The sequence below is a fragment of the Mercenaria mercenaria genome, chromosome 1, assembly GCF_021730395.1.
Source record: "Mercenaria mercenaria strain notata chromosome 1, MADL_Memer_1, whole genome shotgun sequence".
Classification (NCBI taxonomy): Eukaryota; Metazoa; Mollusca; class Bivalvia; order Venerida; family Veneridae; genus Mercenaria; species Mercenaria mercenaria.
In genome coordinates this window covers 23,354,374-23,378,991 of record NC_069361.1, presented here as the reverse complement: position 1 = coordinate 23,378,991, position 24,618 = coordinate 23,354,374, and the positions used below count along the sequence as shown (strand labels likewise).

Sequence of the window (24,618 nt, the reverse complement as noted above, 5' to 3'; positions counted from 1 at the left end):
TGCGCGCGACACGTCGTCTTACTGTGGTACACATTCATGCCAAGTTATTTGAAAATCCATCCATCGATGACAAAGATATGGACCAGACACGAAAATTGCGGACAGACCGACAGACTGACAGACGGTTCAAAAACTATATGCCTCCCTTTGGAGGCATAAAAAACAACATAAAACAAGTAAAGAGTAAAGACCAAGTTTGATGAAGATCCATCAAGCAGATCATGAGAAAGTGTTTAGAAGATTATTCTCTTTTTGGCTCTTAGGGCAACTGAACAGGGCCAAGTGCTCCCTTTGGAACAAATATAGGAGAGGACCTTACAATGATGCTACAAATCAAGTTTGATGAAGACCCATCAAACAGTTCAAGCAGCCCATAATAGGAGTAGTGGTGGAGGGGGGGGGGGGGGGGGGGGCGGGGGGCAAGTGCCCCAATCTGAATAAAACTGAGAGAGGACCTTACAATAATGCTAGAGATAAAGTTTGATAGTGGTCCATCAAATGGTTCATGAGAAGTTTTATGAATGTTTTTCTATTTTCAGCTCTAGCCGCCCCTACAAGGGGCCAAGTATCTCCATTTAAACAAACTTGAGAGAGGACTTTACAATGATGCTACAAACCAGGTTTGATGTAGATCCTTTGTGGGGTTAATGATAAGAAGTCATTTAAAGCTTTAATTTGTAATTTTAGCTCTAGTGGCGCCCACAAGGAGCCAAGCACTAACCTTTTAAAACAAAATTGTGAGAATACCTTACAATAATGTTACAGATTAAGTTTGATGAAAATCTATCAAGTGGTTCATGAGAAGAAGTTGTTTAAATGTTGTTTTTTTATTTTTAGCTCAAGTGGCGCCTAAAACCTGAAAGTGCCTTCTTTGGACAAATTTGAGACAGAATCTTTCAATGGTGCTTATTATGTAACAGACAAAATCTGATTAAGATCCAACAGGTGGTTCATGTATTTGTGATCAAAGGTATTTCTTTTTTAGCTCTAACTGCCCCTAAAAGGAACCAAGAGTCCCCATTTCATCAAAACTTGGAACTTTACAATGATGCTACAAATCTAGTTTGATGAAGATCTAGCAAGGGATTAATGAGAAGAACTTGTTTAAAGTTTTTTTGTATTTTTAGCTCCAGCATACCCTTAAAAGGAGCCAAGCGTCCCCATTGAAGCAAAACTTTGGACTTTAATAAAAGATGTTACAGATCAAGTTTGATGAGGATCCATCAAGGGATTAATGAGAAGTTTTTAAAGGTTCTGTACTTTTGGCTCTAGCAGCCCCTAAAAGGGGTGAAGGGCCGGCATTTGAAAAAAAAAGACAGGGGACCTTGCCAAGATGCAACAGACCATCGCAATGCTGGACATCAGACCATCCACCTAAACTACTTTCTGGCCATGGTTAGGTGAACTAATAAATGCATATGGAAAATTAATCCATCTAAACATTAACACTTAGTTGCATCTGCAACATTGACATGTACATTTAAAGTGCCAAATACAGACATATGCAATGTTGAAAAAGTACATTATGTACCAAACATGGACAATAAGCAATGTTGAAAATGTAAATTATTTACCAAACATGGATATATACAACACTGATAATGCACATTGACACTTACACATCCGGATATTTCTCATGACATTTGAAGATGAGATCCAGCTGTACGTAGATGTCTCCTCCATTATTCCCAATACTCTCCTGTGGCTTCAGTGTCAGGCATACCTCTGGTGGTCTGTCTACCTGTCAACAACAATTTACAGTTACAAGTGTGGTCAATGTAACCCTAATCTTAAAACTACTATTACTGACCACAAGCTTTCTGTTGTTTGAATTTATTTATTTATTTATTTTGTTGGGTTTAACCTTATACTGATATAATGATAGGTCATATGGCGACTTTCCAGCTTTGATGGCGGAGGAAGACCCCAGATGCCCCTCCGTGCATTATTTCATTAAGAGCGAGCACCTGAGTAGAACACCGACCTTCCATAAGCCAGCTGGATGGCTTCCTCACATGAAGAATTCAACGCCTCGAGTAAGGCTCGAACCCACATCGATGAGGGCCTTCTTTTGTTTGAAAGCCTTAGTCCGAAGTACTATGTATTGATACTATTCTCTATATAAAAGACAGAAATCAATGATCAACAGTCAATCCATGTCTAACATGAACAATAAGAGCTGTCTGTGGACAGCGTGCTCGACTATTCTCAGTGCTTGATGGTATAATATAAGCTATGAGTAAAACTATAACATTACAATAAGCATATTCTAAGTCAAAAAGGGGCCACAATTCAGTCAAAATGCTTGATAGAGTTGCCTCCTCCTTTTTACTGACTGGGGTCATGATGGTAAACAAGTATGCAAAATATGAAAGCAAAATCTCAATGGACTTTGAAAATATTTGGGCTGGTATGCAAACTTTAATAGTTTGTTTAAGGTTCTGACTTTATTTCAAGCAATATAACATGCCTTACAAGGGCAATTCCAAGTATGTGCCCCCTCAATTGTTGAAAAATTGTTTTTACTGGTACTACATTATTTTCTCTATCAAACTAAGTCTGCTATTACTTTTGCTTGGTTGCGTTCTATGCTTCCAAAGGATCCATAGACAATTTTCCAGAGTTAATTTTTGTAAGCACAACATTTCCACAGTGTTTGTGAACATTCCATGAACATTTTGAAAGGTGTCCAGTGTGATTTTCAGTGATATCCATGAAAAGTCTTTGCAAAAACTCCGGACATATTATATAATAGGTACTTTCTGCATACTTATTTGTGGGAAACACCTACTTTCCATGGATGTACAGTCGGTCATTCCTCTATGAATATACAGTATGTTTTCACAGTACAAGTTTTAATTATATATTAGAATAAGTTTAGCAGAGTAAACTGTAATCAGATCGCTGTAGACTGGTTTTATTTTCATGGTAATATTATTTCCATGATGTGGATAATTTAAATTTTGGATACTGGTTTGGAACCGTTTTCCGGACAGGACCAGTTTCCGGACACATGTAATATCCACTTTATTTCTTTGTTATTCATGTAATTGTTTCATCTAGATCATTTAGATGTTTGTTCCTCATGTCTACAACAAACCACTATTTTATAAAGCTGTATAATGTTTTGGTTTTTGATGATAACTCACCTGTGTTTACAAAACAACTTTCTGTCTTAACGGGGCATGAAGACAGCATTGCGCATGCGCAGTAGTTCACACATGCCGAGGTATCAAGTGGGGAAGAAATAATCAAACTACATAATGATTGTCTTCTGATAACATGTTCTACTTTTAATTTCACGCTAAAAGTTACGTAAGATGCAGGGCTGTCAATTTTTGCACTAATTTTATTCTATATCTATTAGAATTATCAAGAATTCGTTTAAGACGAAATTAGAGTTTTTACAATCAACCTCTGTTTGCTTTTGTAGTTGCTACTGAACGTCAGGTTATGTTTCATGTGCAATTTTGAAGAGAGGAATGATGAAGAAATGTGCAGAAATAGTTTAATTACTTATTTTGATATCAAATTAACAACAAAACACCGTCAAAATATTTGTCCGGATACTGGTTTACCTGACGGGAAAAATAACTTATTTTAGTGACCCCATTTGTGGCCCCATGGAACCCATATTTTACGTCATAATGCGATGCTGATTACTACATCGGATGTGGAAGGAGCTGAAGTTTTTGCAGTGTGGGCTTCATTTATGTCAAATATTTTTTTAGGGAATAATGGAGCCGAAATATGAAAATGTGTCCGGAAAATGGTTCCCAACCAGTACATGTTAATAGATTCGAGCGTCTATCTAATAATATAAAAGTATATGGATGTATCATCTAACTTGTTGTATGCAAGTGTAGTTGGTCAGTCTATCATTCATTTAACTGGCACTGTAGTATATATTTTATTATACATGGGAATGGTCTTACCTTGAAAAGTACCCAGTTTATAGTGTTGGTCATAGACTTAATCAAACAAATAAATATATAACATACATTCATGTAATCATTTGGTCCCTTACTCAACATCTGTGTATAATGTACTCACTCAGTCACTTACTCAATATCTGTATACTCATGTACTCACTCTGTCACTTACTGACAACATCCGTACACTCATGTACTCACTCGGTCACTTAATTATAAGCGTCTGTGCATGCACTCATGTACTCACTCGGTCACTTAAAAAATTACTCAACATCCGTACATGCATGTACCAGGGCTAGCACTGGAATGGGCATTTTGAGCAAAATGCTTAAATGCTAATTTTGGCTCAAGACAATTCAGAAATGGCTCAAACTCTAAACAAGAGCTGTCACAGGAGACAGCGTGCTCGACTATTTTGATGCTGGATAGTGAAACTGGGCACATCTGAGGAAACTAGAGCTGTCATTAAAGTGTTTAATGACTCCAATTGTGGGTGAAGATATTGCACAATAGCCTGAGTCTATGTCAAAAATATCAACTTAAAGTAATAAGAGAGGTAAAGATAAAATGTATCAAAACACTATATAAATATATCCTAAGCAAAAAGGGGCATAATTCATTAAATATTGGTGCCAGAGTTATGCAGCTTGTGTCATATAGTGTCGGTGATGATGTTGAACAACTATTTTAAGTCTGAATCAAATCCATTCAGTAATAACAGAGACAGAGTGAAAGTGCATCAAAACTTTAACCTAAAATTCTAAGTAAAAAGGGGGAATAATTAATGAAAAATTGGTGCCAGAGTTATGCACCTTGCGTCATATGGTGTGGGTGATGATGCTGAACAACTATTTTAAGTTTGAATCAAATCCATTCAGTAATAACAGAGACAGAGTGAAAGTGCATCAAAACTTTAACCTAAAATTCTAAGTAAAAAGGGGAAATAATTCATGAAAAATTGGTCCCAGAGTTATGCACTTTGTGTCATATGATAAGGGTAATGATGTTGAACAATTGTTTAAGTTTGAATCAGATCCATTCAGTAATAACAGAGATAGAGTGAAAGTGCATAAAACTTTAACCTGAAATTCTAAGTAAAAAGGGGAATAATTCATGAAAAATTGTACCAGAGTTATGCATCTTGTGTCATATAATGTGGGTGATGATGCTGAACAACTATTTCAAGTCTGAATCAAATCCATTCAGTAATAACAGAGGTAGAGTGAAAGTGCACCAAAACTTTAACCTGAAATTCTAAGTAAAAAGGGGGAATAATTCATGAAAAAATGGTGCCAGAGTTATGCACCTTGTGTCATATGATGTGGGTGATGATGTTGAACAACTATTTTAAGTTTGAATCAAATCCATTCAGTAATAACAGAGATAGAGTGAAAGTGCATCAAAACTTTAACCTGAAAATCTAAGTGAAAAGGGGGGATAATTCATGAAATATTGGTGCCAGAGTTATGGACCTTATGTCAGATGATGTGGATGATGATGAGGAATAAGTATTTCAAGTTTGAATCAAATGCATCAAGTAATTACAGAGATAAGTTGAAAAAAGAGAAAGTGCACCAAAACTTTAACCAAGGTGGGGACGCGGAAAGACGCCGACGCCGGGGCGAGTAGGATAGCTCTCCTTATACTTCGTATAGTCGAGCTGAAAACCTACTTTAAGAATTAAAATCAGTCGATTTTATATAATGTTATTTTGGACCAAGGAGTGCCAAGACAGACTGTGACAAACATGCAATAAACAAGAGGCAGAGTCCATGGTCCATTAACACCATCAAGTGACAATAAACCTGTGCCCTCAGGGGTAATTAAAAGCATCTCTCACAGTTTGTTTAGCTACACTGGCACAGATTAATGAATACACATGGATAGAAGGTGTTTGTTTGTGGTACAATCATGCCATGATTGAAGTTCCTTGATTGAATAAAATATTGGTCCTTCTGTTATTATCTCATCAAAAGACAAGATTAAAGTTTGATCTTTATTGTTCAAAAAAGATTGATTAAATAAAATTATTTAAATGAGTAATTCATTATTGATGGCAATTTATAAGTATATCTTAAAATGTTTTAAATTAATTTCTTGCTTGTCATTATGGCTGAGAAACGTAGTTCTGAATCAGGCAGTTTACCTCCTGCAAAGAAAGCAAAATCTGTGAAAAGTGAAACTAGGGGAGGGGCAAAATGTCCTGGGGGGCAAATGTCCGGATCCCGGAAAATATACTTTCCTTGGTTGCTTGTGGATTACTTGAAAGTTTTTGTGATTTATTTCAGAACTGATAAATTAAAACATTGCTTAAGAGTTGTCCCAGTAGCTACATGTATATAATATACTGTTAATTCATTGAGAAATGATATAAACTATGGTTTAAAATAAATTCATCCTTGATGCACTGTTTTGCTTATTATTACACAAGGACAGACCATTCAGTTATGAAGCATTTAATATGTTTCAACATTTGTGGATAATGGTGTTTTCTGCTGCAATCTAAGCATTTGAAATACCCCAAAATAGCCCAAAAGTATTAGGGGGCAAAGCCCTCTGTGAACCCCACCAAAGCCCTGTTGTGGATACAATATTACATTACATGTATGGGCGTGCAAGCCTATACTGTTACTTTATTGAGAAATGATATAAACTATGGTTAAAAATAAATTTATTCTTGATGCACTGTTTTGCTTATTATTCGTAACACAAGGACAGACCATTCAGTTATGGTGCATATAGTATGTTTCAACATTTGTGGATAATGGTTTTTTCTGCTGCAATCTAAGCATTTGAAATAACTTAAAGCCCAAAAGCTTCTGGGGGCACAGCCGGTGACAGCCCCATGTGAACCCCACCAAAGTCCTGTCTTGGACACGCAAATGGGCATGCGAGCCTCTTCGATCTACGGCGTAAATATTTGGCTCAAACTTTTTTCAACCCAGCACTAGCCCTGATGTACTCACTAGGTCTGTTACTCAACATTCATACATTCATGTACTCATTTGGTCAGTTAATCAACATTCTAACAATTATGACTCACACAGTATACGTGCATGTACTGATGTACTTACTCAGTCAGTTACTAAACATTTGTACATTCATGTACTTACTCGGTCAGTTACTCAACATTGGTAGATTCATGTACTCATCCTGTCACGTACTCGACATCCGTAAACTCATGTACTCACTTGGTCACATACTCACTCTGTCACTTACTTAACATCTGTACACTCGTGTACTCACTCGGTCATGTACTCAACATCCGTCCACTCATGTTCTCACTCAGTCACTTACTCAACATCCGTACATGCATGTACTCACTTGGTCAGTTATTCAGCATTCGTACATTTATGTACTCACTTTGTCAGATACCCAACATTCTTACATTCATGTACTCACTCATTATCTGTACATGTATTCATGTACTCACTTGGTCACTGTCAACCTTTATGTAGTTTCATATCTGATATTTTCATCCATAAATGGTAAGGAATATAGTACATGTGTTTTTATATACTTCACTCTTAATATGAATTTGTAAGTTAAATGGTATGTTTTAATTTTAATAAAGTATGTATATTGTCTCTTGTAGTTCTTGTTAGAGCAGTCATTTACAACTGTTTTAGGCTATATGTAAATTTCTATGCTTGTAAATGAATGAGACATAAATAAACTATATAAATGTATGTATTAAATTTTGTCTAACATTAATATCTAAATATTGCAAATTTCTATAGAACAAGTACACATATCACATTACGCTTTTGCTTCATAACAGAAATTAAAATACCGCTGTCCCTATAACCCAAATGTTATCAATCATTTTAAAATTACATCTTGTTGATTGCCAATGCTTTTTTTAAATTTCAGAATGTTCCATATTCCTGCTTATGGCTACAATGTATCTCTCCGGCTATCAGAAGTAATGGATGACATTGGAATTAACGAGAGAATGATGATGAAAAGGAGACAGGTATACATGCTAAGGGAGTCAATGGTCACTATCACAGTGCAAGCAGATGGAAACAATGTGACTATACATCACCTAGGAAGTCAAAGCGAAGGAACAACAACTCCAGGACTGCAATCAGATTTAGACACACTACAATGTCATTATGAGTTTAATGTGATGCAGGACTTGGCTCAATGGAAACAAGGCAAGACAAATCTTCTCATGATACAAGATGACACAACAACACCTGGATACTGTTTTCTACAGCTGCTCAGACCTGATATACCTCAGCCTGTTACTAATATTCCAGCTGAGCTGCACTTTATTAAAGATTTAAGAGGAAGAGCACTATGGAAAAATACAATAGTAAACAAATTCATTAGGGAAGGATATGAACGAGATGGACCATCAAGAGCTACCAAAGGACCTGATGGAAACACTACTCATGACCGTGTTTTTGCTTTTTATTGTACATCATCGCCTCCAATAACAGCAGGCTGGCTAGAAAGACAGGGATTAGGAAGATGGCCAACACCAGATATGAAGAGAAATGTAGTAAGAAATGGCTGCTTTGTTGACCCAGTTGGAAGCAAAATTAGTATCAACAGAGAGATTGAATGGAGAATATCAACCACCCTTGCAGAGAGATGTTTGATGTTTGACTTAAATATTTCACAGATACGCTGCTATGTCTTAATGAAAATGATTCTAAAATCACATCTAAATAATGGTAGTGAAAATAATATCTCCAGTTATATGTGTAAAACAATACTTTTACACTGTGTAGAAAATCTTGAGCCCAATGTATGGCAAGAAGGCAATTTGATCACATGTTTAACTTACTGTTGTTTACAATTATACCACTGTTTACTGAATGAACAATGTCCACATTTCATTATAAATGAAAACAACTTAATGGCTGGAAAGTTTTCAGCTGAAGAGAAACATCATCTTCTAGCACGATTAAGTGATTTAATACAAAATGATGGACTTGGATTGCTTGGAATTCTGTTTGATGACATTGGTGAAAGACTTAAGATCAAACTCAGTATGATACCTCAATTACTTAACTATGTACCATCTCCTCCTGTTGAAATCTGTGAAGAATTCTCAGGTTTGTTATATTATGATCTTTCAAACCTAGTCAGAGAGAGGTTGAAAGAGATCTTCAAAAGTAAGGACCACAAAGACATAATACAGCTTTTTGCATCCAGAGTAATAAACTACTGTAAAAAAGGAAACAGACTAGAACAAACAGCATGCAGGCTTCTGGTACCTCATCTCTACACTACGGTTGGATCTATGCTGGCATCAGCTAATATTGCTCTTACCAACACAGTGCCACCTGAAGCTTTGGTCTGGTTCTCAGCAGGTCTTAACTCTGATGCATTATCTAGCAGACTAAAACTGGCTTCTGCATTCTACTGTTCAGGGAATATGGAGAGAACTGAATGCATTCTAAGACATGCTAATCAACAATATGACAATGGTGTAGTTGTCCCTGTCTGCTGGTGCAATAATTATCCATATACCAGTACTAATGCAGCTGAATTTAACAAAATTTGCAATGAGCAGAATGAAGAGGTTATCCAACAACATACAGCTTTATGTGTCAGATTTTTGCACTCTGAAATCAATTGTGTTCCTCGAGAACTTCAATACGAAATGTACAGATCTACAAAAGATGACAAGCTCCATAGAAATAATGATGAAGACTATTGGATGGACTGGGCTATGGCAGACTCCTTCCCTTTACTGTACTTTCTACAATACAAGACCTACAGTTGTCTACAGAGATACCAGAAACAACAAAAAGCACTCAGTGACCTTGCATGGACCATTGAGAAAGAACGAAACCTCAAACACAGTGAAACTGCCCTCAATCTACTTGCACAGTGTATGGAACAGGAGAACAAACCTCAGGCTGCATTACAATTCTATCAGCTATCTCTCCAACAAAGAGGAAGAAACAATGTTGCAAAGTTGCATATTTGCAGGCTGTTAGCAAAAGTGCTAAATAGACGAATTCACAAAACCATTTGTTGCCCTCTTCTTTAATCAAATGTTTTGATTTTAACACGCATAGGCTTTTTGCATGTGAAAAAAGAACACTCAACAATATGTAATCCTATATAAAATCATTATCATATTACGAATTATTATTGCCACAGTAGAAAAGATTTTGATCCCACAATTTATTGTACAGAATGCCTTGATTAAAGACAAATATATGTTATCAATTATATTTTACCTGAGGTTCCCCTCAATTTTGGTCAAACTGCAACCATTCTCAAGTCTGATCCACTCACAAAACAAACATAAAACTTGTTAATGTCTTTCTTTTTCATTTTCATTTTATCTGTCAAAAAAGATTTTTCTTCAAGTAGCTGCAGTATATAATTTTCTCCAACTTGAACAATATTTACTACAAATTCTTAAAGGAAGCGTCTCTTTGTCACTGAAGTTGCTGTTTTCAGTAATATATGGGAAATTATTACGTATTAATAATACAACAGTTACTGACATGAAAAACATAGGTCACCTTGGTGATCAAGATCAAAACATTGAACTTGTTTGTGATTTCAAGGATCTAACCTAATCAGACAAGGTCATAAAAAATTCCTGAAGCACAGAAGAAGTCTTTGATGCAACTTACTGACAACTGCCCTTCAGTCATCAATGTCATAATTAGTATGCACTCAGACAAATATGTCATGCAGTGGGGCGGTTTCTTAAATAAACAAGAGGGCCAAGATGGCCCTAGGTTGCTCACCTGAGAAACACACCATAACAGTACATGTAAACATGTTTGACTTAGTGATTTCATGGAAACAAATATTCTGGCCAATTTCTGTTAGGATTGGACCAAAAATGTGGTCTCTTGAGTTTAAACAAGTATTTTCTTTGATATGACCTAGTGACCTAGTTTTTGACCCCCGATGAACCATATTCAAACTTGACCTAGATGTCATCAAGGCAATAATTCTGACCAAACTTCATGAAGATCAATTGAAAAATACAGGCTCTATCGAAAACACAACGTTTTTCTTTGATTTGACCTAGTGACCTACTTTTTAACCCCAGATGACCCATATTTAAATTTGACCTAGATTTCATCGACAAGGCAATCACACTGACCAAATTTCATGAAGAACAATTAAAAAATACACACAGCTTCTTTCGCATACACAAGGTTTTTCTTTGATTTGACCTAGTGACCTAGTTTTAGATCCACAGATGACCCATATTTGAACTCGGCCTAGATTTCAGCAAGGCAATTATTCTGACCAAATTTCATGAAGATCAATTGAAAATTACAGCCTCTATTGCATACACAAGGTTTTTCTTTGATTTGACCTAGTGACCTACTTTTTGACCCAGATGACCCATATTCAAAATTGACCTAGATTTCACCAAGGCAATCATTCAGACTTAATTTCATGAAGATCAATTGAAAAATACAGCCTCTATCGCATATGCAAGGTTTTTCTTTGATCTGACCTAGTGACCTAGTTTTTGTCTGCAGATGACAGATATTCAAACCTGACCTAGATTTTATCAAGGCTATCATTCTGACCAAATTTCATGAAGATCAATTGAAAAATACTCTATCCTATACACAAGGTTTTTCTTTGATTTGACCTAGTGACCTAGTTTTTGGCCCATGATGACCCATATTCAAATTTGACTTAGATTTCATCAAGGCAATTACTCTGAACAAATTTCATAAGATCAATTGAAAAAGACAGCCTCTATCACATACACAAGGTTTTTCTTTGATTTGACCTAGTGACCTAGTTTTTGACCCCAGATGAACCATATTCAAACTTGGCCTAGATTTCATCATGGCAATCATTCTGACAGAGATTCATGAAGATCTACATGTATGAAAAATACAGCCTCTATGGCATAAACAAGGGTTTTCTTTGATTTGACCTAGTGACCTAATTTTTGACCCCAGATGGACCATATTCGAACCTGACCTAGATTTCATCATGGCAATCACTCTTAACAAAATTCATGAAGATCTGTTGAAAAATACAGCCTCTATCACATACACAATGTTTTTCTTTGGTTTGACCTAGTGACCTAGTTTTTGACCGCAGATGATCCATATTTGAACTTGGCCTAGATTTCATCAAGGTAATCACTCTACCCAAAATTTATGAGTATCAAGTGAAAAATACAGCCTCTATCGCATACACAAGGTTTTTCTTTGATTTGACCTAGTGACCTAGTTTTTGACCCCAGATGACCCATATTTGAACTTGGCCTAGATTTTATCAAGGAAATCATTCTGACCAAAATTTATGAAGATCAACTGAAAAATACAGCCTCTATCGCATACACAAGGTTTTTCTTTGATTTGACCTAGTGACCTAGTTTTTCACCCTAGATGACCCATTTTCGAACATGGCCTAGATTTCATCAAGGTTACCATTCTGACCAAATTTATTGAAGATCAGTTCAAAAATACAGCTTCTATTGCATACACAAGCTAAATGTTGACAGCTGACAGACATACAGACAGACGACAGACGAGGGACATCGAGCGATCACAATAACTCACCTGAGGTGAGCTAAAAATAAACATTATCACACAATACCTAATTCATTTTTATGTTCCTCATATACCTAAAAATATACTGTGTGCAGAAATGAACATCCTTCAATTAACAGACTAAGTCCAAAAGGGGCCATAATTCTTGCAAAAAGCAGGACAGAGTTATGTTTCTTGGTGTACATGGTCAGCTTATGATGGTGAACAAGTGTTGCAAGTTTTAAAGAAATAGCTTTGATAGTTTATGAGAAAAGCTGTCCTAAACATAAAACTTAACCAAGAAATCTGATTATCTAAGTCCAAAAGGGGCAATAATTCTTGAGAAAAGCAGGAAGGAGTTACCTTTCTTGATGTACAGCGTCAGCTTATGATGGTGAACAAGTGTTGCAAGTTTCAAAGCAATAGCTTTGATACTTTAGGAGAAAAGTTGACCTAAACATAAAACTTAACCAAGAAATCTGATATTTTCTAAGTCCAAAAGGGGCCATAATTCTTGCAAAAAAGCAGGACAGAGTTATGTTTCTTGCTGTACAGGGTCAGCTATTGATGGTGAACAAGTGTTCCGAGTTTCAAAGCAATACCTTTGATAGTTTAGGAGAAAAGCTGACCTAAACATAAAACTTAACCAGGCAACGCCGACGCCGATCAAGTGATGACAATAACTCATCATTTTTTTCCAAAAATCAGATGAGCTAATAAAAAAATAGCGATCATGGTCTAACACAACAGACTTAAAGAATGTGAGTGTAGAACCACCCTCTCCTACTGGTAAATTTGACCACTGCAGTCACCACCCCTACTTAACTTAAATAAAAACTTATTAATAATAAAATTAATAAAATCAACAACAAGAGCTAAGCGTGCTCATCTATTCGAAGAATTAATGGAGGTATGTGGTCAAAATATAACCAGAGATTTTCAGACAAAAGAAGAAAAATAGATAAGACAAACAATGTACCTGTATTTGGTGATTAGGATAAGTCTTGCACTATATGGCAATGTTTGACCATGATTGTAAGCAAGTCTTCAAAGTTTCAAAGACATATATCAAACAGTTTAGACAAAATATGACATGGTATGCAAAACTTAACTAATTTCTATATCACAAAGGGTCATAAACGAGCTAAAGTCCTTTTTCTAGTTATGTAGTCTTGCTTACATATGTAGACTATGATGGTAAACAAGTGGTCAAAGTTTCAAAGCCATATGACAAACAAGTTAAGCAAAACATGGATTAGTATGCAAAATTTAACCAATTTGCAGATCCAAAAAGGGTAATAATTCAGCCTAAATATTTAACAGAGTTATGTACTCTTGCCTACAGATAACAATAACAAGTGTTCAAAGTTTCAAAGCCACATTTCAAATACTTTTGACAAAATGTTGACTTGTACGAAAACTGAACCAATTTCCAAGTCCAAAAAGGATCATAATTTAGCCAAAAACGTTGTACTCTTATCTACTGATGAAACTCTTGACAAGCAAGTGTTCAAAGTTTCAAAGCCACATGTCAAATGGTTTTGACAAAACATGGACTTGTACGAAATTTAAGCAATTTCCAAGTACAAAAAGGACCATAATTCAGCCCAAATAGTCGACAGAGTTATACACTCTTGCCTACAGATAGAGACTGTTATAATAAACAAGTGATATATTTTATGATCGCGCATATATTTTGACAATTTATTTTGGCGAATCGCCTTGATATTAAAAATAATTTGTTAATTTATTTAGCGTTTTTAGCATCAAGAAAATGGGTGCAGCTTTAGACAAAGCGCGCAGCTAATATTTCGTTTCATTTGATTTCGTAGAAGTAGGCGGGACAAAGTATGGCATATCAGACTGACTGATAATCGTTCTTGCGTGAAGGAACAGCAAGTTTTTAATTATGCTCGGAGATGTAATTTGATAGTGACACATTACACCTCGATATTGACACGTTGGTGTATTATCTTGGTCTTCGTGTATTGCTCAAATATTTTTCGTCCTGGGCAAAAATGTTTTTGTTAAAAAAGTCAATAAAATGTCTTAGGGTTGGCGGTAAAAAATAGGGTTGGTCGGGTTACCTGAGCCACACATATTTTTTTTAGCCTTAGCTCTAAAACCCGTTCGGACTGAACCGCTAGATGTTTACACTACGGATATAAAAAACCTCACGTAAGATATATCTACGACCTCGTTTTAGGTCGACAGATGGTCGACGATTTCAGAAATGTAGGTGGTCCATACAACAAGAGCTGTCTGAGGACAGCAATGCTCGACTAATCAACAGCCTTGTCAACTGAATGAATATTAAAGTTGAAAAGTCGTAGAGTTATGGAACCTGTGCACTGCATGTCAGATCATCACAGTGAACAAGTGTGTGAAGTTTCAATCCATTCCCATTAGTGGGTACTGAGATACCAGCTTACATATAAAACTTTAACCAAAAATTTCTAAGTCGAAAAAGGGGCATAATTTTGTAAAAAAAACAAAATAGAGTTATGGAACCTATGCATTATAAGTCATTTTATCATAGTGAATAAGTGTGTGAAGTTTCAATCCATTCATTTAGGTTTCAGTACGGGATTCGTTTCAGCTCAGAGATCCATAACAACATATATCCCTGTTTCTCGTATTCTCAGGATTTCTCATATATTCTCCTTTTTGCCTTAAAGTTGTCAAATAATTTAATTTTTGTATATTTTCTAGACAGAAATGGTACAGAACTGACACACTGAAAATTTCAAGTGATTTGAACACATATAGATGAAACTATCAGCATTTTACTCAATTTTCAAAAAAATCCTTATTTTTTTCTGGTAGTGTTAGCAAATTTGCCATAAATTATTGATTATGCAATTAATTGTCATATTTTTTGATGTGCTTACTACATAATATATCTTTTTATTACACAATGGTTATTTTAATGTTTTAAATTCTACAACTTATTTGTGATGAAAAGTCAAATCTAAATCCACGGGAATATAAGAAACTCTTAAATTGGTCCATTTCTGCGGGTGAGGGTGGTATCAAATACAGTTACAAAATAATTAAATGGGATAATTTCTGTAACATTTTATGACTCCATCTGAAAGACAAGTGAATTTTCTACAAAACAACATCCAAATGTTTATGAAATGGTCAATCTGTTACTGGGAATAAAAACAACCCCTTAGGCCCCCTACAGAATATGAGAAAACAGGAAAAACATCTCCGAGCTGAAAATTTTTAGCTCTACGTTGAGTAGTCCAAATAATTTTACTCGAGAGTTGAATATCGTTATATTATTTTGACTTGTCGATATCCGCCTCCGAGTACAAACCAGAAAAGGTAAAGAATGTGGTAGCACTGTCCTCTTCTTTGCGTAAGTAACACCCAATGGAATCCGTTGGGCAGGAATTATGTTATAATAATGCAACAGATAAAAAAAGAAATACTTACATAGAAGGCAGTGGCTAAGATTACGGTACCGTAATCCTAGCCTCTGGTTCTAGGATTACGGAAGTTCCGTATTCGTGCTATCGATCCGCTGTTTTGGGTTAGTATAATCTTAATGGTGGCCTGCGGAAATATTATAGAATTATCTATGTTTCATATATACCTGCAATTTTTGTCATCAAATCAACACAAATGGTCTTTAATAACATACAATATGGTTATAAATAAAAAAAATCAAAGTATAGAATATTTTTTTAAACCTATTTTTTACCCTCATATTTCTATAATATTTCCGCGGGCCATCATTAATATAGCGTTTAAGATTATACTAACCCAAAATGGCGGATAGATAACACGGAATAATAAGGCAGGCATCAAAAATCACTATTTTAATAAAGTGAAATAAGAAGTTTACAACATCATTTATGCATGTCCTAACATATATTTGATGCCTCTTAAATACTTCTGTAATCCTAGCCTATCCTCATAGGGTTGTCTAGGAATACGGAACTTCCGTAATCCTAGAACCAGGGGCTAGGATTACGGTACCGTAATCGTAGCCACTGCCTACATAGAAAGCCTGTAATTTTTCCTTTTCAATGATGTATATATTACCGAGATCCCATACGAAAAAGAAATTTAATAAAAGGTCAATAAAAGGCAAACAAAGGGCTAGCAAAAGGTACTTCTATGTTTTGTTAAAACCTTTTATAAGCCTTTCATTTAGCAAAATACTAACAAAAGACTATTAAGGATTTTGTGAGTAATACATTTTATTTACCTTTTGTTTCAGATACTGCCTTTTATTAATGTTTCATTACACTTATAGTTTGAAATTTACCTTTTATTAGCATTGGATTGGACTTATATTCTTAAATGTTGCCATTTGTTTGTATTTCATTCCACTTAGAATCAACACGTACATATTTTGTTTGTATTTCATTACACTTGCTTTCAAAAACAAGGAGTTTTGTTCATATTTCAATACATTTGTAGGTTTGAAGGACTTGTTTCACAAAATCTAGCATAAACAAATTAGTTTCATATTTCATTGATATTGGCTTAATACTGCTGCTGTTGTTTTGAATTTAGAGCTACATCTACCATTCACTATGTTCTTCATATACATAATTACACTTCTGACGATTGCAAAGGTTTGTCAGTAAGTAAATGGCTACTGAGCACTTGCAAATGCATAATATTCTTTATCATACATAATCAGCTTTAAGAGAGATAATCTGTAAACAGAGACCACTTAAAATAATAATTAAAACTTCTCCTGAAAAAACAATTCCAATGTTTTTCTCATTCCATAGAATTCCTTAGAATTTTTTAAGATAATGCAAAGTTTTCCTAGTAAGATTTTTTTTTATTTAAATTGCAGCAAAGATTACATTGAAAATCTTAAGATTTGTTTGGATTATACTAGGTATCCAAATTAATTGAAATGAAACAAGGAATCTAACTAATTAAAATTTATGTCAATGTTTTCATTTTGTATATTAAAAGGATGTTAATTAGAATTCTATCATTTATTTATAATTAATATAACAAGATATATCATTGAAAACAGGGTCCTATTTATAAATTATATAAGCTATTTATTTTTTGGTTATTGAACACCTCAAACAACAGCACCAGATAATAGGCATTAAAAGTCATGTCATAAGTACAACAAATTGTAAATGATATTATGCTTTTGATATAATGTTACATCCTCATAAATAAATTAGTCTATTCTTTTGATGATTGGCAATGATTAATTATCCTGCTTTTACAGCCACTTCATTTACTGCTGTTCAATGTATACACATGTGTTAAGGAGGTAGGTTACCTTTATATTTGTATGTGCGCATGTCCAACCGGAAGCTAACGTGACGATTTACGACGACGTTTACGACAAACTAAATGTGTTTGTATATTCATTCTTCAGAAAATAAATCATAGACCTGTCTTCGATCTGACGCTTTATGGTTTAATAATGCAGAAATAATGAATAAATTGCCGCAGAAACGCTTCAAAACAATGTTGCCTTAAAATGACGTCATTGACGTCATGACGTTACGTGTCAGTTACCTCGCAAAATAATAGCTTTTTTCTTGAAAGTACGTAATTCTGTGCATTTTCTTTATTCAAACTATTTTCAAATAACCATTTTTTGCAGAAATATTTTTCATGAGTCTTTTGCTCTGAATAATAATCAATATTTTGCTTCTTTTATGTAGTTATATTGAAATGTTATGCGGAATGTAAGAAAATGGATGATGGTAACCAATGTTATTTGGAATATAGCTGGGTGAGAGGTTACTTGTTACGGCCATTTTCAAATATAAAATCTAGCAGTTTGATTTGTAATACCTATTTTTCAGGTTCCGTTGATAATTTGTTACTTATATACTAAAACTAAGATCTAAAATTGTTCAAATTTCAGTAGAAAATTGTGGTTTCTTGAATCGAATTGATGTTACCATGGAAACGAAGCCCGTGACCTATGTATCTAAATGTAAAATTCAAAAGCGTTGACACTAGTCTATTTAAGAAACACAGCTTCGGCTTTTTATTTTCATTTCAACAATATCTATGAGAATAATAGTAGCATGCTGAACGATTCTTCCATGAAAAATGCCAGACGAGGGGTACTGCTGTAAGTATTCTAAGCTTAGAAATTTGTTTGAAAAATGCAGATAACACGAAAATATAACTTACGTTAGAAATAATATGTTTTAAAGCTACATCAACTAGAAAGATAATCTTATTCAATATTATTTTATAAGAAATTACGACAAAAAAAAGATATAAGTCATTTTAAACATCTCTGTTGCCATGGTTACTTTAATCTTTAAGAAAAATAGGGTACCATGTATAGTGCTTGGTATTTTGCTAATAATATTACCCAAATATTCCATGTTGGTCATTAACAGAATGGCACTGAAGCCGTCGAAAACCCCTATTTTTATACATAATTGTTTAAAAATGAGAGAAAATGCGTTACCATGGAAACACGAGCCCCGCGACATATACATTTTAAGCTTATATTAGAAAGCTAACGTGCAAACTAGTAAAATTATAGATTATGCTGACTTCTACGGATATCAATGAAACTAAAACACACTGAAAAGTGTTAAATATCCGTATTTTCCTTCTTCTTTCTATATAAAATACATTTGGAGGGTCATGTACTTCAAACCTGGATAAAAACTGAACTTGAAGGGACAGAGACAAACGAAACTGAGACTTTAGCAGTTAAAATACAAAAAGATGCCGCGGTTCAACTAATTTGAATTTACCCTTGTAACAAGGTAACCTACCTCCTTAACACACAAAGATACGGCTTATCTGATCAAGATAAGGACCAATGAAAATACAGGCTTCTGAACCGTTTTACACCTGTACACCAAAAAATAATCCCCATCTTTCTGCTTGTTTTTTCTCTGAGATCTTTGCAAATGCTGTGAGCAAATAAATGGTCAAATTTTCCCATGAACTGTATACTTATATATTTTTAAGAACATAGATATTCCCTTCAGTAACTATATATTGTACCAAAGAAAATGGCTCATGAATACAAAAATTTGAATGTAAACAGGAAGTTCATTGTTCATGTTGTTGGAGGCAAATGGAATAAAGCTAACTTGAAACTCTAAAATGCTTTTAGAGAGATATCAGGTAAGAGTTTCAAACTTTCTAATGTAAAATTTAAGTTTTACAGCTATATGTCACAGATCTTGAATAAATAGTCTGAAGCAGGAACTTTATTCATCTCAGTAGATTGAACTTTCGATCGCCTGGTTACAGGTAACTTTTTCAGGTATATGTGAATGATAGATAATTTATAATGCTTCTAAGAAAACAGTTAAATATTCAATACTTAATTGTTGCAGTTTTCAATTATTTTTTTTTTAAAGTACAAATATGTTAGTAAAATCACTCTGAACCTAGGACTTACAACAGCCTCTAAACATTTTCAGATGAAAGAGTGTGCATATATCTAGTTATCAGAGGTATATGCCTATATGTATGAATTGATGTAGTTGGAGAAATCAGATTGCTTCAGTGCATGACTATGCTACAGGATGATACAAGATCACAGACAGAAATTTGATCAAGGATCAAACATAAATTACATAATACTTCAACTAAATTGTAAGTTAAATTTGCAAACAGTCTTATACTATACAATTACTATAAAAGGTTGATAAATTGTTTATTTTGTCGGGGTTAGCCTCACACTGAATTTAAAGGTTGATCATAATACACCAATATTTTGTCAGTTCCAAATTCTAAAATTTCTTTTTACGATTGTCTGATAAAAAACAACAACAAAAAACTTGCATTATTTTATGGTGAAGCAGATGAGGGATAGTACCCACAGGTGGTGCTCTCAATATTTTCATTTCGGTGTCCAATAAATAAATAAATGGTTTTGATACATGTAGAATGTTTAAAACTGGCTTTAGAGTTGTCATTTCAAATACTACTGTACTAAGTTAGGAATATTGTATTGCCTAAAATTATATTTTAATCGCAATTACTAATATAAATCATTTCTGTAATTATGTTATATCATTTTCAGAAATGCATGGCTGGAATGAAGTTCCTGACCCTGGTGATGATTTTGGAAAAGCAAAGAGACATTCTGATGCCACCTTGTATTGAGCCTGCAATACTCCAAAATGATTTTGTTGTATTCATAATTTTCTATCAAATAATCTTTTAGTTTAATTTTCAAATTTAAGCTAAGTGAATTTTTATTATTTTTAACCAGAAGTGTAAAAGCCGCTGGCAGATGTGTTATTCCCCTTTGAATTTTATTCTTTTTGTTTTTTATGAAACCCAGATCTGTCTCAACATTAGATTAAAATAATTTTGTAATGATACTATTTCTTCTTTTTTTGTTTTGTGTCAATATCAGCAATGTTTTCCATTGGTTTTCCATCAAACCTTTCCAAACTCTTGCAAAGAATTCTTCTAAAAAATTCCTTCAACTTTAATGCGATGATTTCCAATGTTCAAAGAGTTCCATGGACTTTCAACTGCATTTTCACAGGGCTGCTCCCATGGGTATGTGAGTTTAGATTTAAATTAATTTTCAGACTTTTTTTCATGCCGTTTTTCCAAACTTTTCCATGGAACATGTACAGACGGGTGTTTTTGTGACATAAACACTTTCTAGTTTTAGTTTATGTTTGGGATCATGCAAGATATCTGGACAGTTTTTTTTAAATTCAAAATCAAGAATTTATTTAATTCTGCAAAACAAACATTTTGGTTATAATATCTTTCAGTATTTGTTCATTGCTGTGAAATTGATAATTGCATGCATTTAAATAACTTTTTACATTATTCTTTGGATCATAAATATATGTATAAAAATGTATATATTGATTTGTCAATAGTGTTTGATTAATGTGTTCTTACGAAAACTTAAATAAAAGGCAATTGAGGATATACCTTTTATTTATGTTTTGATAAAAGGTCTCTCTGCCTTTTATTCATATTTTGTTTCCTATATTTTATTTGCAGTTTGTTTCTCATATATAATGAATGTGAATGCCTTTTGTTAGTATTTTGTTACTACCTTTTATTCATGTTTTGTTTCTTTGAAACAAAATATTAATAAAAGGTCTCTCTGCCTTTTATTCATATTTTGTTCCCTATATTTTATTTGCAATTTGTTTCTCATGTAATGAATGTGAATGCCTTTTGTTAGTATTTTGTTACTACCTTTTATTCATGTTTTATTTGCCTTTTGTTATCTCATTTGCATATCATTTGCTAGGCTAATAAAAGGTCTTCAAAACATAACATTTTATTTGCCTTTTGTTTCAGCCTTTTGTTACCCATTTTTTTTCGTATGGGATTTCTTGAGAAAAATACAAACTATGGCAGTTAAAAAAATGCCAAGGTTTAACACGAGTGTACTACATATAGGAAAATGGCCGATCACTGGTAAATACATTACTACAAGAAGCGTTTCCATTGGTCAGGCCTCCGACCGCCATTACATGAAGACGATTGAAACGTTAGAGGTTGAAATTATTTACAACAGAAATTCTTGATAAATATGTCCTGTTCTTATGTTTTTTATTTACTATTTATGATTTAAAACAACAGGTAAGCAGTTAGGGCTAAAGAAAAATCGTGACTACTGATAAATCGTAATTTCAATTGACCATAGTTTCCACCACAGTTTTGATTGTTTCTGGTTGAGACATTTAGGTAGACAACGTAAAATATCAAAATGTAAAATCGGTCTGCCCGAGGTCTCATTATTTAGACTATATCAGCCCTTTTTTTGTAAATTTGGGGAAGGGTACCAAGTCCCTTTTGGAGGGGAAATTTACATCGCGAAATCATTGTTTGGAGGAATATATTTGCTGAAAGGTTGTTAAAATCAGGACTGAAAATCAAAACTAATTTCATTTTTTTTTGCATGGGGAATTTTTGGCCAGGGTGGGGAAAAAAGTATACTTTTTAGATTGGGGAATGGGGCCGAATTTCGGCCCTAAAATCAGCATAAAAAAAGGCCTGCTATATGTTGAGGGGAATCACTTGTTCTTGAAAGTTAGCGGCTTAAATAACATTATCACTGTTGCCCCTAATACTTGTGAATATAAACCGGTGTTCTTTCTATATTTTCGTGGTAAAATCTCTTCTTTCAAAAAATTGAAGTACATTATCATACTTTCCAAGCGTCTGTCTGACGCATATCCTTGAAATCTTCTAAAAGTATCGACTGCAAAACCTGTAACTCGTCATTCTGACGTTCTTTGTAGGAATCTGTGGTCATTTTATAAACATATGTGACAGATATACATGTCACTTATCAAACAGGAGTCTGTCATTTCTTGTAAAAAATATGAAAAGTTTATAATTTGTTTGAGCTGTCAAAACTTTTGTTCGGATACCTTCGGAATTGCATCACCAACTATGATAAAAACCGTACAGGCATCGCACTTTATCCGGACGCATACGTATATAATAATACACGTAGTAAATAAATTTACTATTTGTTCACATAGCAATTCCCTTTTTGAAAAATAACTACTAGCCTTATGTTCTTAAATGACCTTTAAACCACCAAAGGCACCAGAAAAGTAGGGTTCATTTATATTCTAAGAAATATTGTTTGTCTGACAGGTCTACACCAAAGGGGACAGACACGTGTGGGTCACCTTAATACGGCATAATAAATAGTCCCAAGTCACCGGGGACAAAAACATGGGTCACTGCAGCATATGCAGACCGACACGTGTGAGACCCTTTGTATGGAATATCTTCCAAACTGGTTTCAAAAAAGGTTTGTTTATGTCACGGTATAGAACTTGAATATTAAAACGGGGAGAAAATGTGCGGCCAGACCGGGACTCGAACCCGGGGCTTCGGAATACCATTTCTTTCAATGCAAAAATATCCTTGAAAAACGTCAAGTATAGGTCCACAATGAAATACAAAAACAGGACATGGCTTACATAAATCATAAAAATGCCACTTTAACTGAGAAAGAAATTGAGGATTGTACGTTTTCTTCCCGCCATTATTCCACTAGCCCAGAAGTGTTGCTTGATTGCGTATTTAGTACTGTTGTACCTCTTCCTAGCTGTAATAGTGCCAGTTTCACTTATATAGTAATAGTAGCTTATTTGCATGAAAAATACTAGGTGTCGACTTGATAAAATCATTTTCAAGGTTAAATGGCATTTTCAGTAACTCATGTCACTGCGCCAGTTTTCCTCAGAAATACTTGTTGCGACATAACTTTTAACCATTTCTCCTAGTTGGAGCTTTTTTTTGCCCTATTCTTCCTTCTATTGTGTGCTAAAATTTGCAAGCAAATAATGCATAAACTCTGTTAAATATACAAACTCTCTATTCTGATACCTATGAATGGGTAACATTTAGGCTCTGAAAATGCACGATTAGATAAAAATACATCAAAACAGTAAATATGTGATTTCTTTTGAATTTTTCACAATTTTTGCTGCTAATTGCAATGAAATGCTCCTTTCCTATCAAGATCTTACGGAAATGGCCTATTTATACCTATATCCCGACAAATCTCAATTTTTGCCAATGTTGATGTTATAGGCTTTACAGTAGTAAATAAATGTGCTATAATGTTCTTTATAAAATTAACAATTTTCTGAGAGCTGTAAACACAGGCCCATTTTTTAAAAAAAGCCTTATGTTCTTAAATGACCTATAAACCGCAAAAAAACACCAAGAAAAGTAGGGGACATGACATTGTATCTTCTAAGTGAGATTTTTTATCTGACAGGTCAACACTATGGAATATCTTCCAAACTGACAGCTAAAATATTGGTATGAACACATGAGTAATTAGGTTTGTTTACATTTCTTTAAACCAAAATGTCAATTATGGGTCAACAATGAAATAAAAACAGGAACTGGCTTACATAAAACATTAAAATGCCACTTTAACTGATAAAATGTGGATTTCTCTCTCCGCCATTATCTGACTAGCCCTTGAGTACTATTGTACATACAAAGGCTCCTAGCTGGTTCGAATTATGGCCACTTCCATTGCGCAATGTCATTGAGCAAGACATGCTATCACAATTGCCTTAGTCGATACAGCAGTAAATTGGTACTATCAAATTGCTGGGGTAATGTTCTTGTTTTTGGCACCTGTCTATCTATCTTCCTTTATTGTCTAACCCTTTACAGGGAAGTAGACATGTGCAATTTCATGCGTCTCAAGCCGCTAATGAAAGAATGTACATGCACCG

The 24,618-nt window shown here is 34.3% G+C and overlaps 2 protein-coding genes and 1 long non-coding RNA gene across 3 annotated transcripts in view; 2 read left to right on the top strand and 1 right to left on the bottom strand.

The window, feature by feature from the left end:
• LOC123543719 (eIF-2-alpha kinase GCN2-like) overlaps nt 1-22,782 on the bottom strand; it is a 64,319-nt gene extending 41,537 nt beyond the window's left edge. The window contains exons 1-2 of the mRNA XM_045329791.2: nt 22,554-22,782; nt 1,620-1,741 (exon numbers count right to left, since the gene is read on the bottom strand). Of these exons, the coding sequence (XP_045185726.2) occupies nt 1,620-1,741; nt 22,554-22,658 (227 nt within the window). The 5' untranslated portion in view covers nt 22,659-22,782. The remainder of the gene's footprint in view (nt 1-1,619; nt 1,742-22,553) is intronic.
• Nucleotides 7,811-10,230, top strand: LOC128556681 (uncharacterized). The gene has a single exon (XM_053542299.1). The coding sequence runs from the start codon at nt 7,861-7,863 to the stop codon at nt 9,943-9,945; it is 2,085 nt and encodes a 694-aa protein (XP_053398274.1). The 5' UTR covers nt 7,811-7,860; the 3' UTR covers nt 9,946-10,230.
• Nucleotides 16,520-21,717, top strand: LOC123524570 (uncharacterized). The gene is made up of 3 exons (XR_008370792.1): nt 16,520-19,534; nt 19,837-20,011; nt 20,442-21,717. It is a non-coding gene; the product is annotated as an uncharacterized LOC123524570 (long non-coding RNA).
• Nucleotides 22,783-24,618: the final 1,836 nt, after the last annotated feature.

Excerpts from the sequence above, each read along its gene's own strand:
- LOC128556681 (XM_053542299.1), top strand. The coding sequence starts at position 7,861 with ATGGATGACATTGGAATTAACGAGAGAATGATGATGAAAAGGAGACAG.